This window comes from Caretta caretta, chromosome 9 (genome assembly GCF_965140235.1).
Source record: "Caretta caretta isolate rCarCar2 chromosome 9, rCarCar1.hap1, whole genome shotgun sequence".
In the NCBI taxonomy this organism is placed as follows: Eukaryota; Metazoa; Chordata; order Testudines; family Cheloniidae; genus Caretta; species Caretta caretta.
Genome location: NC_134214.1, coordinates 32,331,177 through 32,345,890, shown reverse-complemented (window position 1 = coordinate 32,345,890; position 14,714 = coordinate 32,331,177). Strand labels below are relative to the sequence as shown.

Genomic DNA, 14,714 nt, shown 5'->3' with positions numbered 1-14,714 from the left:
TAACCCCATTCTTAGGGACAGCTAAACCACTTTTGCTGAAACCTTTAACAAATTCAGCCTAAGCCAGACACCCAGCATGAAAAATTTCAGCTCAAGTGGTTAAAATTTGACAAAGTTATAAGCAGTTGCAAACAGGATCTTATAATGCAGAGTGTTTAGACAATCTTAACTGTAGTCATTGCTACCAGCTCTGCCTGTAATAATAATTCTGAAAGAATGTTATCTTAATGTTGGCCTTGCTGCAATACCCAGCCTTTCTATTTCAGTGTTTTCTTACTGATGCTGAATACAACAGTATGCTGAGATCCTCTTGAATGATGTATGCTAAGGAAAATGTGTGAAGCTGATACCACTGGTGAATTTGCATAGCTGTTCTACGTATTCAGCAGGCAAAGGAGACTTGAGGCGTTTTGTTTAAGTGAAAACTAGCTTTTAAAAATGATTGTTTGCCCTTTTGTACAAATTGGCCTGCTTCTGATCGAACGATCATTAATTTTTCCTAGGACTGATTCCAGTAACTAAAGTGGAGTTGCTTCCAGTTTATACCAATGTAAGTGAAATCAGAGTCAGGTCCATAAACTGTGAGCTCTAATTTAGAAAGGTCATTGTTTGACTATACTAATTCTTGACCCACCCATATTTACTTTTAAAGGTCATGTACAGTACAATGGAAAATGTTGATCAAACAATGCTGAATAAACAATGAAGAACTCTTGTGTGTGAATTCTATAGTCAATCTCATACAGCACAAGAAATAAATTTTATTTACAGAAAATACATTTGTCATGAATCATCTTAATTAATCTGGCTAATTCTGCTTCCAGCAGAAACCAATACATAATGCTTTGGAAGAAGGAGAAACATACCAACTCCCACACCCTCAATAATGTATCTGTCTACTTTCATAATGCTGTACATGCAACGGATGGGAAAATTCCATGTTTGATGAATTTATATCTTGAAGCATCACATTTGATCAACTATTATTGCACTGTTTTTCAATTGTATTGAATATCTTCTTGTTCTTGTACTATGAGACAGAGTAAAAAAGTAAAAAATAAGCTTATGCCCACATAAATGTGTTAGTCTCTGAGGTGCCACAAGGACTCCTCGTTGTTTTTGCTGATACAGACTAACACGGCTACCACTCTGAAAAAAGAGGAGTTTGTAAAAAGAGTAAAAAAGAGGAGTTTGTCAGTTTGTACTCAAATGTTAAATAATTGAGAATAATGTACCTTAATTGTGCCTCCTTTTCTATCAACACTCCTGATGTTTGCAGTCTTTCATGTATAAATCCCAACATATATCTAATAGCTTTCACTGACCTTTTCAGCTGTCTTAAAATTAATTGATCAAATTTTGATGTACTCCTTCTAGGGTAGGGATGCCATTGAATAATATATTGTTATATATTTATTTTTTGTGTGGTTTTCTCTCTTTTTAAATGTACCCAAGCATCCTACTTGTTCTTTTAAGTGCAATTGTATTCTGGGCAGATATATTCTCCAAGGACACCTATGATTTTTCTTCATAGCACTCAGTGCTAAGATCCCATTCGTCTACGGGTTATGAGAGCTCAAGGAATCCTTTATTATGTGTATTATTTCCAGTCTAAATGACATCTGCCACTATGATGCCCAGTTCCCCCAGTGTGTTTAAATCCATCTGAAATTTCTCCAATCTTCAACAGTTTATACTAATTGAGACTATTAAGTTGTTATCAACAATGTTCATAAACTCGCTGGCTATTTTTGTCCTCCATTTATGTCAAAGAAGCTGAAAATTTCAGCACTAAAAACTGAACTTTGCCATTTATAGAATCCTATTGGTTGGTATGGATCTCCAGTGACTCTTCCGAAGTAATTCATCCTTCTGCATTGTGAAAGGATTGACTTAGCTGACCTAAAACATCCTTTCCCATTGAGTATTGTGTCAAGTCTTGAATAGTTCCAGTCAAGCTACCTTTGTCTGTAATCTCTTTGGAGCAGGAGCCTTGTCGTCTTATCTTTCTGTGATGCAGCTGCTGGTAGCACACTATTGTCTCTATTTGAGTAATAAAATAGTGAGAATTCTGTAAGTTCCTTGGTAACTTGTTCCACTGCCTAACTCTTCTCATCGTTCCCATGCATTTTTACTATGTTTAATTAGCATTTCCCTGGGTGCTGCTGCAATGTAGTATTATTTCCTGTTCTATTCTCATTGTCTAAAGAGAATAACTGGCGTCGGTTCTCTTTGCAAAATTCCTTTTGGCTGTTTAATAGTGTTATGTTTACTCTCATCTCATGCATTATGGTGGAAGCCCACCCCAGACTAATGGGTAAAGCCACTGCCCTCTTCTCCTTCAAATGTAACCTCAGGATTCATCTGCAAAGTGGCTGGAGGTTTGGGAATTTTTGCTTCTTTATGATGTACACAGAAGGCCTGAAAGATTTTTATTTGTTTTTCTTTCTAGCCAAGTTTTTTCTGATTATTTTTTATTATGGAAAGAACAGGAATAAGTCCAGGCTTCTCTGGTTGTGCTGTAGGGCCTCCTGTAGGATCTCTGGGATGTGTACTGTTACAGAGGCAGCAGAAGTTTGCTTTGAATGTGGGAACAGAGATGCATAGAGAAACCTGAACATCCTAAGCAGCATGCTAATCCTGGCGAGCAGAGAGTCGGGGAGCATAGCTCTGTTTGGGGATCATGGGACAATTAGGGTGTAAGGGCCACACCAGCCACTCTGGGTCCTCCTCTTGCCTCTCTCCCCAGCAGATGCAGAGCCCCACTGGGCCTGAGAGCATGAAGCAGCTCACTGAAGAATGACACAAGGGTGGAAACAGAGATTGGCTCCCACAGTATTTTCACTATGGGAGCACTAACCTCCACTGCTCCCTCGGTTCCACTGCTCCTGTACTGGTAGCTCTGACAGGGGTGCTGAATCTTTCACAAAGACTTACTTAAAGTTAAGTAGACATTAACAAAACCAAAACAGAGTTTTAAACATTAAACAAAATCTTTTCTTCTGTTGATTGCTCAATTTGTACTTTCTTGGCACTTGTGTCACTGTTTCACTAGCTCACCGATTATCAAAGGTTGTCTACGCTGCAAAAAAAGATCCACCACAGAAAGTCTCAGAATCTGGGTCAACTGACTCGGGCTCATGCTGCGGGGCTAAAAATACCACTGCAGATGTTTGGGGCCAGGCTCTGAAATGCATTGAGTGAGGATGGTCTCAGAGGCTAGGCTCCAGACCAAGCCCGAACATCTACACTGCTACTTTTAGCCCCGTAGCATGAGCCTGTTTCAGTTAACTGGACTCTGAGACTTGCTGCCACAGGGTTTTTTTGCAGTGTAAACATACCCATAGAGTCTTCCAGACTACATAGGAACTAAGTTTCTCATGTAAAAAACTATACAACACTCTTTGAAACAAAAATTCTTATTTGTACACTACATAAAAGCAAAACAGGGCACAACCCCCCTTTTTTTTACTTTTCAGTTAGATTGTAAGGTTTTATTGCATAGACCTTGTCTTCCTGTAGGACAGTGCCTAATACTGATCCTCATCAGGGGTGAAAGCCTGGCTCCACTGAAGATAATGGCAAAACTCTCTGACTTAAATGTGGCCAGAATTTCACCCTAGAGCTTTAATACATATATTTAATTTAATACACATATTCAATACTAATATTTAATTTGCATGGCTCCCCACAGCACAAGCTTACTCAAGTTTAATGTAAAATCCGTCTGAAAACTGGTTTTGTAATGATCTCACTGCTGGCTAGGAGAAACTGCCTTTTAAAGGAAAGCATAAAATCTCTTGTTGAATCAGACCTGAGCTTAATTAATAGAGATTCCTGTTTCTTTTGACTCAAGAGAAGTGATTTCAGAAAGATTGATCTGTGTCTGCACATTTGTTTAAATAATCCTAAATCAACAGAAATACGGATGCCAAAGGTTAAAGTAAAATAATATTGTACTAAACCATAAAACAGTCTCTGTCTCAAAGCCTCAAAATACAGAGACAGAAGCCCCTCTGTGCCTTTTGTAAATACCAAAAACATAAAATGTTCAATACTTAATTTAGATGCTGTAATTTTTCTGCACAACATTCATCTTGAGAATTATGTTAGCCTGCCTCCGATTTGGAATAGGGAGCATGCAAAGCTATAATGAGGAAGATTGGATATTTGCACCTGGCATAGGAGAGGTGTGTCTTTAGCAGCAGACAAAAAGAATAGTCACAAAAGAAAATGGGCTCTGCAGGCAGCATATGTCATGTCCATTTTAGTTACAAAGGCAGCTGCTGCTTGAAAAGCAGGCAGATGAATTTGAAACACAGGCTAGGGCAGAGCTGGAAAAAGCAAATTGCCAATTGCCTGCAGGAAGAGGGGAAACTATTGGGTCCTCTTGTCAACTCACAGCTCTGTTTTTTTCTGGCAGATCCAATAGTGGGTGAAAAAGAGAACAGGAGGTGCTGTTTGGCCTCCTTACTATATCCTCAGCTGTCACTCAGCCAAGGACACTCCAGGAACATCAGGGAGGTACCAACAGCACTCTCAACCATATAGGGACAGCTCCAGGAACCACCACTGCGGGGTCTCCCCCTGTGCACTCAAGCCACGCTCTGGGTGCAGGGTACAGGCAGAAGAGCTTTTGGCCAGGCCCAGTGTGTGTCCATTGAGTAGAGTGGCCAGGATTTCTCAGAAGGGGACATGCTTCCTGGCATAGGCGCCGATTTTGTGGCTGCTCCAGGGCTGAAGCACCCATGGGGAAAAATTGGTGGGTGCTCTGCACCCACCGGCAGCTCTCCACCCCAGCAATTATGGTCAGGACAGTCGTTTCAGGAGCAGGATTAGACCATCAAAGCCAAGATTAAATATTTAGCAAGCCAGATGCAGAGAACTGCAACACCACTACAACACTACGTTAACCAGTGGTCAAATCTCAACAGAAATAATTGCTCACAAGTTGATATATATGATCATTATTGGCTTTACTCTCTTGTGTTCATAATTTGTGTTCTATTTCAGATTAATTGTACCCTCTGATTCCTGATATGTAGGTTACATGAGTAACTAAAAATAGAAATCTGTGTCCTTGAATGAAACAGATAAATAAGATCAACACAAGTGATCGGAGTCACACAGAGTTGCCGGCTCTCACTGTTTTAATCCCATGTCTCACAGTGTTTGGTGCTCTTTCAACAGTCAGATTATATCATGAAAATCTCATCTTTCATGTTTTTTTAAGGAAATTTCTAGCTTTCATGGCTGCAGAGAAAAGCTTGAAAACATGAACTATGAAGATTAAAAAACAGAAAGGAAATTAAAAATCATTAAAATTTAAAAAGATAATAAATGGTTATTTTTAAGACAGAAATTATTTGGGGGACTCTGACTCACGTTTTTTGAATACTTGGAGTTGGCAATACTGATTAAGTCAATACGATTGCTCACATGACTAAGGCGTGTGAGATATGGCCAGCTATCTGCAGTATAGAGCTGTCAGTCTTTCTTTCTTTTGGCCCTCCCAGCATCCCAACACTTCCAGCTGAGTGTTCCTTCTTCACTAACTCAGCAGATTCTTTCTTAGAGCCTATGGTAGGTACCCTCAGTCATTGCATTATTCCATTGACATCAGTGGGGGAATTGTATATAGACAGGAATAGAATATGGCCTTGAGCCTCCTGCACTAGAACTACTGAAGCAATCAAACAAAAAAACCGTAGCAGTTTAAATAGACACTGCAGCTACCGTCAGGAAAAAGTACTTAAAACTGGTGAGCTTTTATCCTTAATTATTTTTGTTAAATAAAGGGATAGTAAGAATACATATAAAAATATATAACATATAGATAGGTTAAAATAGCCCATAGTCTCAGATGGAGCCATGATATGATCACAAGAGATTCTATAACAATTTTTGTACAATTGCGGTGTTGGATGGCTAAGTTCCATTGTCCTTCTACCTAAATGCCCCCTGAATATGATATTTTTCATATTTTTTTAAAATATGTATTGGAATCTATCTAATCCGTTTTTATTTTTTTTCCAATATGTGTTCTGGCTCCTGTTTCTCCTGATAGATGCTATAAGTGTGAGGAACATATTGACAAATCAGGCCAGCAGTAGGAAAACATGGCCAAGCCAAACACAAGTATAATAAATAAACAAGAGACAGAACACAACTTGGCCTGAAGAGGTTCAAACAGATTCCAAAATATATTTAACATTCCCCTGCCCCCACCCTGAACTCCCGTAAAATGTGAATATCAGGAGCTCTGATGTTCCACCAATTGGGGCCCAAAGGTGGAGCTTTCTATCTGAGCTGGGCTTCAAGGAATCCTGGTTCTAAATACCAGTAAGCCATTGGGTGGAAAGGCGGAGCCTGGTGACCCTCTGGACACAGGTTTGAGACCTGTGGGTTACGACACAGCAGGAGTGAGTCTGTGGCACCACCTCCTTTTCTCATTGGCTGGTGGGTGGGGAGAACATACTGCATTCTGTTGTAGGACGTATCAGACTTTGATGTCACAAAGGTGGTGTTCTTGCAGTGAGACAACTAACTCACAATAGTTACCTCACTGTAAAATCCTGAGTGGAGACAAGGCACTTGTAGTGTTTATGGTGAGGTAGTTAGGTGAGGTCACCACTATACCCATGCTGACCCTGGTTGAACTTGTCTAGTTTATCTGTGATAAAACTGAAGTGCCTTATCTCCACTCCCAGATAGCTAACACATCAGTTATTCTATAGTAAAAAGACACCCTAGTTGGCAGAGAAGACAAAGCCTCAGTGGCCTCTCCTTCATGCATTCCTCTAGCTTAGCAGGAAGAATCTATCTAACTGTTCTCAATAGGCAGAATGCCCCATGGAACTGCTGCTACTGGCTACCCGCACCCTTATGTGACTGTGGTTAACCAGCCACAGTCTGGACATGCAAACTCATTCATGATTGCTTCTTTAATGAGAAAACAGAAAGCAGGATGGGGAAGAAATTTAAGTGGTTAGAATAGGAGAAGAACTTATTTTTGTGAGGAGGATTTTAGATTGACAATAATGTTTTATATAAACCAAATTCTGATTCCTTTACACCAGGTGATTTCTATTTATTATTATTTATATTACAGTAATACTTAGAGGGGCCCCAGTGTGCTAGGTACTGTAAAAACTCACTGTAAACAGACTATTGCTGCCCTGAAGAGCTTACAGCCTAAATAGATAAGACAGATAAACAGGAGGGGGAAATGGAAACACACAGTTGTGAAGTGATTTGTTCAACAGCACACAGCAGTTCAGTGGTAGATCTGGACATAGAATCCATCTCTCCTGACTCTCAGTCCAGTGTCCTATCCATTGAGCCACATTGCAGTTTTGAGTAAAAAGTACAGTTTAGGACATTAATCATTGTTTTTGTGCACCTGCAATGGAGGTACAATTGCTTATAGCAGCTCTGAATTTGACGATTATGATGCAAATTCTGGTCCCACTGAAATTAATGGGAAGATTGCTAGTGACCTAAATAAAACCTGGATTTGACCCTTAGTGCATTGCAGCCTTGATGTACTGGACAAGCTCGACCAAGATACAAATCTGTCATTTTCTGGTTTTTTTCTTTTAATAAAAGTGAAGATTCAATATTCAGCTGCAGGGACTGTTGTGAGCTTTGTGCTGGAGCTCTAGGGACTGCTAACAGGTGCATGTAAAGAGCATAACAGCAAGAGGATGGGTGGTCCAAAGGTCTGAATTTGTGTGCACAAATGGGGCTTGTATGCTGCACAATTGTAGGTACAAATATAGCCTTGCATATTGAGAGAATGGGATGAGGTCCCTTTGAAAATGTGGCCTTAAGAACAAGGGTCTAAATTATCCCTTTTCATGTTAAAATCTATGGGAGGGGGCTCAATGGGAGGAATTTTCAGGGAGAAATGCTCACAGAGTTTATCAGTCCTTCCCTGTGAGGATGGTATTTGGTCTCCCATGGAATTGGCTATGAGGCCCACCCCAATGTGACGTTCCCCTCTGGTGTTATCTGGACCGGTGATCTGCTAGGTCACTCCAATCCTTGACTCTGGGAGCCAGCCTTACCCTGCACTGCTGTGAGAACCTCCGCTCCTGGGCTGTTCACGCACAGCCTCTGGCATGTAAGCTGTTCCCAGCTACTTGTAACCAAATGACACTCGCCAATATCTCCGGTACCAGACACAACCCTAGGAACCTTCGTCTTGCAGAGCCCAGTTATGCCCACTGGATGCTGCAAGCTTATATGAGTTCGTCAGTTTAACAAAGAAATTGGTATGTATCAGGCTTATTATCCCAAGGGGAGCCTCTGACACACTTCAAACCAAATGCACTGCTTCAAGTAGAATAAATAAACAAATTTATGAACTATAAAGATAGATTTTAAGTGATTATAAGTCAAAGCATAATAAGTCAGATTTAGTCAAATGAAATAAAAGCAAAACGCATTCTAAGCTGATCTTAACACTTTCAGTGTCCTTACAAACTTAGATGCTTCTCACCACAGGCTGGCTGGTTGCTCTTCAGCCAGGCTCTCCCCTTTAATCAGTGCTTCAGTCGCTTGGTGGTGATGGTGTCTATAGATGTAGGTGGAAGAGAGAGAGAGAGAGAGAGAGAGAGAGAGAGAGCATGGCAAATGTCTTTCCCTTTTATCATGTCCTTTCTTTCTTCTTGGCTTTGCCCCCCCCCCCACCTTCAGAGTCAGGTGAGCATTACCTCATCAAAGTTCCAGACTGACCAAAGGAAGGGGGGTGACTCCCTCAAGAGTCTAACAGATTCTTTTGTTGCTGTGAGGCTGGGCTGGGTTTGTCCCATACTTGCCCTGATGAGGTGTGAACTGCCTCTCTGCTCTTGGAGAGTTTTTGTCTGGGCTTGCTTTAAGCCATGAGGATACATTTTCAGCCTCATAACTACATACATTAAATTATAACCTATAACCTTACTATAACATTACTGTAACAATTACTATAACATCACTATAACAACCATGCTCAGTGCATCATGAGCCTTCCGAAGACACCCAACGTGACAAACTTTGCATTGGATACCACATAATCATTTTATAAAGATGAACATGGGAGTGTAGGGTGTTCCCCCGAGGTACAGAGCATCACATCCAATCCCTAGGGAGCCTCAGGAGTTCAGGGCCTCTTTAGCTGCCCTGATCTATGGCAAATCCGGTGGTACCTGGTAGGAAGCTTCATTGGAGCCAGGCTACCAGGAACTTCCCATGTCTGCAGCTACCCCTTGAATGTGTTGTGTGTTGGGAAAGGGAAAATAATGAAGTCTCAGACTGTATTGTTTTTCCAGGGAATCTCCAGGGGGCCTTCCCCCCAACTGCCTCATCTTCCCCCATTCTTCAGTGTGAACCCCTGACCACACCAAGCATCTTTAATGGGGTCTGGAGCAGGAGTGGAATGGTGCTATGGAAGAGGCCAACACCCGTCTTCCTCCATGCAGGAAGGATAGAGCTAGATGCAGAGGGTCCCCTGTGCATGGATATGGGGGGATGTTATCTGAATTAAGATTTGTTTTCACACAGCTAATCCTAAAGCCATTTTACAGGGCTCGATCCTGTGAATGCTGAGCACGCTGGCTCTAATTGCAACAAAGCACTTAAGCATGTGCTTAACTTTCAGGATATGAAACATCTCGGTGAAGTTAAGTGCTTTGTTGGATCAGGGTCAGAGTGCTCAGCACCTTGCACGACTGAGCCCATAGTGCCAATCATTGTTATACGTTGATATTCAGTTGCAGTTGGAAATGAATTATACTGTAGCCTGAGATTTCTGAAATTTGAGATGCCTATTTCATAATGAAAAATTGCTCAATGAAAACCAGGCAGATTATAGGTACATGTTTATACCATGCAGAGTGAAAATGCAGGGTGTGTGAAAATAGGTGTTGCTATTGTAAATTCGTAGTCATTGTTACAATAGAGAAAAGTGCTAGATGTTTGATATTCTCAAAAGTTCTATTCATAGCACTATAGGTGGGGCAATCCTGAGAGATTACTTTGAGGACATCCGATGAAGTGAGCTGTAGCTCACGAAAGCTTATGCTCAAATAAATTGGTTAGTCTCTAAGGTGCCACAAGTCCTCCTTTTCTTTTTGCGAATACAGACTAACACGGCTGTTACTCTGAAATTTGAGGACATAGTACCTCTTATGCCTATTTACAAGGTTCAGTGACTTAAGTAAGTGCCTGTTTGTAATTGATGCTTTATTATAACACTGATCATTTATTATTGCTAGTCATAAGGAATTAAAGACAATTGCTGTCTCTGTCAGAAGATGGAAAACAACATAACCACAATTTCTCGTGAAGAGCTGGAAGAACTCAGAGAAGCATTCAGTAAAATAGGTATGTTTTCTTGTTGTAATAAAGTTGTAAGCTATACAGTTTCTTTAAAAACAATATCTTAAGGGGATCATGTAATGTTAACCATCGTATGTTTAAAAACACCATGTTTCCTCACTTGTGTTGCTAATAACCCCTAAGAATATATGAAAATGAAAGAATTTTCACACTATTTTTATTTATTTATTTTTTAGCACTAGCACTTTGTTGCAATGTTAAGGTTTTAAACACAATGGGTGAATGTTTAAAAGCAAAAAAAATTCTATTTTAGTTGATCTAAAGAAGACTCTTGAAAACTTTTATTTTAGTATTAGGTTTTGGGCTAAAACCAACTAACAATTTCCTTTTTCATTTGGTTACAGGTTTTAGTGGATTAATAACTAGTTCTCTTGCACCAAGTTAAATCTGATTTACATTTCTAAGTAACCTGAACTTTGTGATCCTTGATCTTGTCTTTGTAGAGAGTAAGTCATGTTAATAAATAACTAAGTATAACTTCATATGCGTAACAGGGTCTCTGCAGCTAAAGTCTAAGGCTATGGTCCCAGAACAGCTTAGGTCAATATAATTTATGTTGCTCAAGGGTGTGAATAAGCCACCCCTCTGAACAACATAAGTCACGCCAACCTAAGCACCGGTGTGGACAGCGCTATGTCAGTCGGATCGCTTCTCCCACCAACATAGCTATCACCGCTTGCGGGCACTGAAGTAATTAAGTCGACAGGAGAGCTCTCTCCTGTCGGCATAGAGCATCTGTCTGCACTAGCACTGCACTGCTGTAAGCTCTCTGGTGTAGCCATAGCCTAAGAGTAAACATGTGTACTATTTTGTCCTATATTGATTGACCCTCATCTCCATACTGCAATTGGAATGCTGACAGACCCCACTCATTGATGGGTGGGATTGAACCGGGGATCTCTGGAGCTTAGTGCATGAGCCTCTACTGCATGAGCTAAAAGCCCTTAGCTAAGGCTGTAGAACAGACTCATTTAACTCTCTCTAAGTGGTCTCGGTGCCACTAGATGGGACCGAACACCACACCTAGAAGGTATGCGGGTTACATAATGTCTTTGTGAACATTTAAGTTTGTTTACTTTGTTTTCTGTTCTTTCTATTAAATATTATTCCACAGTTTGGATACTCAGAGTAGGTATCTCATATTCAGTCACACTAAATGGATCTGAAATGACCCTCGCTAATATACATGGATGAGCCTGAGACATTTTTCATGGATTGCTTGCTGAGCTGTACAGAGATACTCACATCCCCACAGTAATTGCAGGCACCTAAGGTTCTAGAGCCAATAATAGATAGATCCTTCCCTACTAACTGTAAGCCAACCAGGCCCACAATCGAAACTAAGATGGAAAAAAGTTGACACTAAAATGAACATGATTTGGGGGTTTAGCAATCAAACATCACTGGAGAACTACATATTGGGGTATTTACCCATGAATTTGGGCCTCTCATCAGCACACCTTCCATGATTTCTGAGAGCAGCCATAATCACAAAGCACATGATTTTATAAAGGTGGAAAAGTAAATCAATCCACAGAATACAACAAATATGTCAGAATCTAGTGGCCTGGAATCAACCACATAAGTTTGAAGGAATCTGAGCATTAATTTTAGAAACAGTTAACTGAGGAACACACAAGGGCCAAGTGGCCAGTCCAGACCTCCTTCCCACCCTTTTCCCCTTCGTCCTCCCCCTTGACTCTTCCCCCCTTTTTTCCGTCACGGTTTTCATGCTTTCCCTCCCTGCCTTGTCAGTGTTGTCTCCCCCATTAGATGTAAATTATTGATTCAGATGATTTTACAGTTTAATATTAAAGTTGTTTTAAAAAGGTTTTTGCATGTGTATGTTATGCTGTGTTGTATGTCACAGATGGCAATTTAAAATTTATAGTTTTTATTTTTTGTTGTCTTTTTTAGTTTGTATTGATTTTGGCCAGTGGATACATTTAATGACAGGCGCAGTAACCATGCCCCTTGATTTATCCAAGCTCCCCCTGCATGCTGCCGTGGAGAAAGTTTCTAGTAAGAAGTGTATAACTTCATGCAGGAGAAAGGAGTTCCCCCTCTGCATTCAGTTTAGTGTACAAGAACATTTTGACAGGATAACTAATGAAATTGCTAAACTAGCACTTAGTAAACTAAAAAGATTGAGATTATTTCCATGGAGTTTAGTGCATGAACTCTGGACCTTTGAGACTTAACCCAATGTAATATTTATTAATTGATATTTTGAATAAATAATGCATTGAGGAAACAATGCCCAACAGCAAAACAATTCGCTGCATGTCGGGAAAGTGTTGCCACTAGCAGTGTATAAATGTTGCTTATGTAACAATGTGCTTGGTTTAAACTATAAAATATACTCTAATGCCTGGTGAAACCAGGTCAGACCCTTCATTGCATAGAAAATCTTCCAGTACTTTGTTATAGCATATTCAAAAGGACTCCCAACATGTAATAGTGTCCACTGGAAGCAGGAGGACAAGAGGATGCAGCAGTACAGATCTCTCACAACAAAGCTAGCTAACAGGTTAAACAAGGTCATTTTTAATATAATAGACATGGGCCAGATTGGATTTATTCTTCAGGGGCCAGTCTCACCACCATCATTAGAAATAAACAACAGATATAGGGCAAGAGACAAAATACAGAGGTCCAAATTCAGACCTAGTGCAAGTAGTTGCTACCTCTTTGAAACTGCTTGCATCAAGTCTGAATTTAGGCCATAAACTACAGGTATTACTGTATGCAAGTGACATCTTGTAAGTAAGAAGAGAATTAATAACAGACCATCCACTCTATTTGGAAGCTGATAGAGGATTTTGGCATAGTCTCAGGATATAAATTATACTAGTCAAAATGCAAGGTTTTTGCTATTAATAAGAGTTTGTGACCTTGCCAGGGCCGTCCTTAGGATTTATGGAGCACTATGCAGTATTATTAAACTGGTGTCCCTATGCCCAACGGCAGCCTGGGCTCAGAGGTGTATTTTAGATAAGGGTGGTCTTTTGAAGGATTTATTTAAAAAACTATATGTCTGAAGATCCAAGTATTTAAGGCTAAAGATGAATACTCAGATTGTGCATCTATGGAAGGATTTTTTAGAGATGTGATTTTATAATCTTCAGCAACACACTAATGAAATATTTTTAAAGCAAATTTTAAACTAAGGTCCTGTAGACTAACATGTTCTGAGTAAATATTACAGTAATGCACAACTGTTTTTGTCAGTAAATTCAGAAACTGACACTATATACCTGGGGTTTGGTAAATGCCTGTTAAATGGCTCTTTAACAGTTTCAATGTTGTGCTAATAGGTCTGGCAGTAAGTAAAAAGAAAAGGAGTACTTGTGGCACCTTAGAGACTAACAAATTTATTTGAGCATAAGCTTTCGTGAGCTACAGCTCACTTCATCGGATGCATACTGTATACATACAGTACAGTATGCATCCGATGAAGTGAGCTGTAGCTCACGAAAGCTTATGCTCAAATAAATTTGTTAGTCTCTAAGGTGCCACAAGTACTCCTTTTCTTTTTGTGGATACAGACTAACACGGCTGCTACTCTGAAACCTGTCACTTTTAAGTACTAGATCAGTGGTTCTCAAACTTTTTTTTCGTGGACCACTTGAAAATTGCTTAGAGTCTCGGCGGACCATTTACTGATCTTTCCAAATGTTGTTTGTACAATTAGCTAACTATTGTAAAGTGCTTTCGATAAAAGCGCTGTATAAAAAAAAACTTAATAATTAACTTTTTTTGCTCTATAAATAAAAGCACACAACTCATATTTTAATATCAGTAGTCTTACCTATCTAATGCAAAGGATGTGCCCTCTCTCCCCTGCAGTGGCATCCTCTAAGCTAGGGCTAGGAAGGCGGGGGGTCTCTCCCCTGCCACAGCAGCCACAGAGCTGAGGTTGGGAAGAAGGGCTGTCTCCCCCCGGCATCCGCAGCCCTGGAGCTGGGGAAAGTTGCCTTTCTCTGGCCGCCGCAGCCCTGCACATCCCAAATTCCCCCAACCCCCTCTTCTCACTCCACTGCCCCCTCCCACCTATCCCTTATCCCCCCCAAGGCCACCACCTCACCTTACATGTCTTCTCCAGGGTCCAGGCACCTAATTAGTGGAGTCATGCCTGCGCGGCTCCACTAATTAGGTGGGTGGCCCTTCATTCTCTCGTGTGCTGCCACCCAGGCACACTTCAGAAGGAACTATCTGTGGACCGCCTGAATGGAGCTCGTGGACCACTGGTGGTCTGAAGACCACATTTTGAGAACCACTGTACTAGATCCCCTCTGGAGGAAGACTCACCAGGCTTCAGCAGCCAGCTGTGG

At 40.6% G+C, this 14,714-nt stretch overlaps 1 protein-coding gene across 4 annotated transcripts in view; it reads left to right on the top strand.

Moving 5' to 3' along the window:
* Nucleotides 1-14,714, top strand: part of PLS1 (plastin 1) — a 90,857-nt gene that overhangs the window by 31,836 nt on the left and 44,307 nt on the right. For 3 of the 4 annotated variants that reach the window (XM_048864706.2, XM_048864708.2, XM_048864707.2), the window contains one exon: nucleotides 10,257-10,365. In XM_048864706.2, the coding sequence (XP_048720663.1) occupies nucleotides 10,296-10,365 (70 nt within the window). In that variant the 5' untranslated portion in view covers nucleotides 10,257-10,295. Of the gene's footprint in view, nucleotides 1-503; nucleotides 551-10,256; nucleotides 10,366-14,714 lie in introns of all 4 variants that reach the window. The other variant, XM_048864709.2, reaches the window with a different exon arrangement.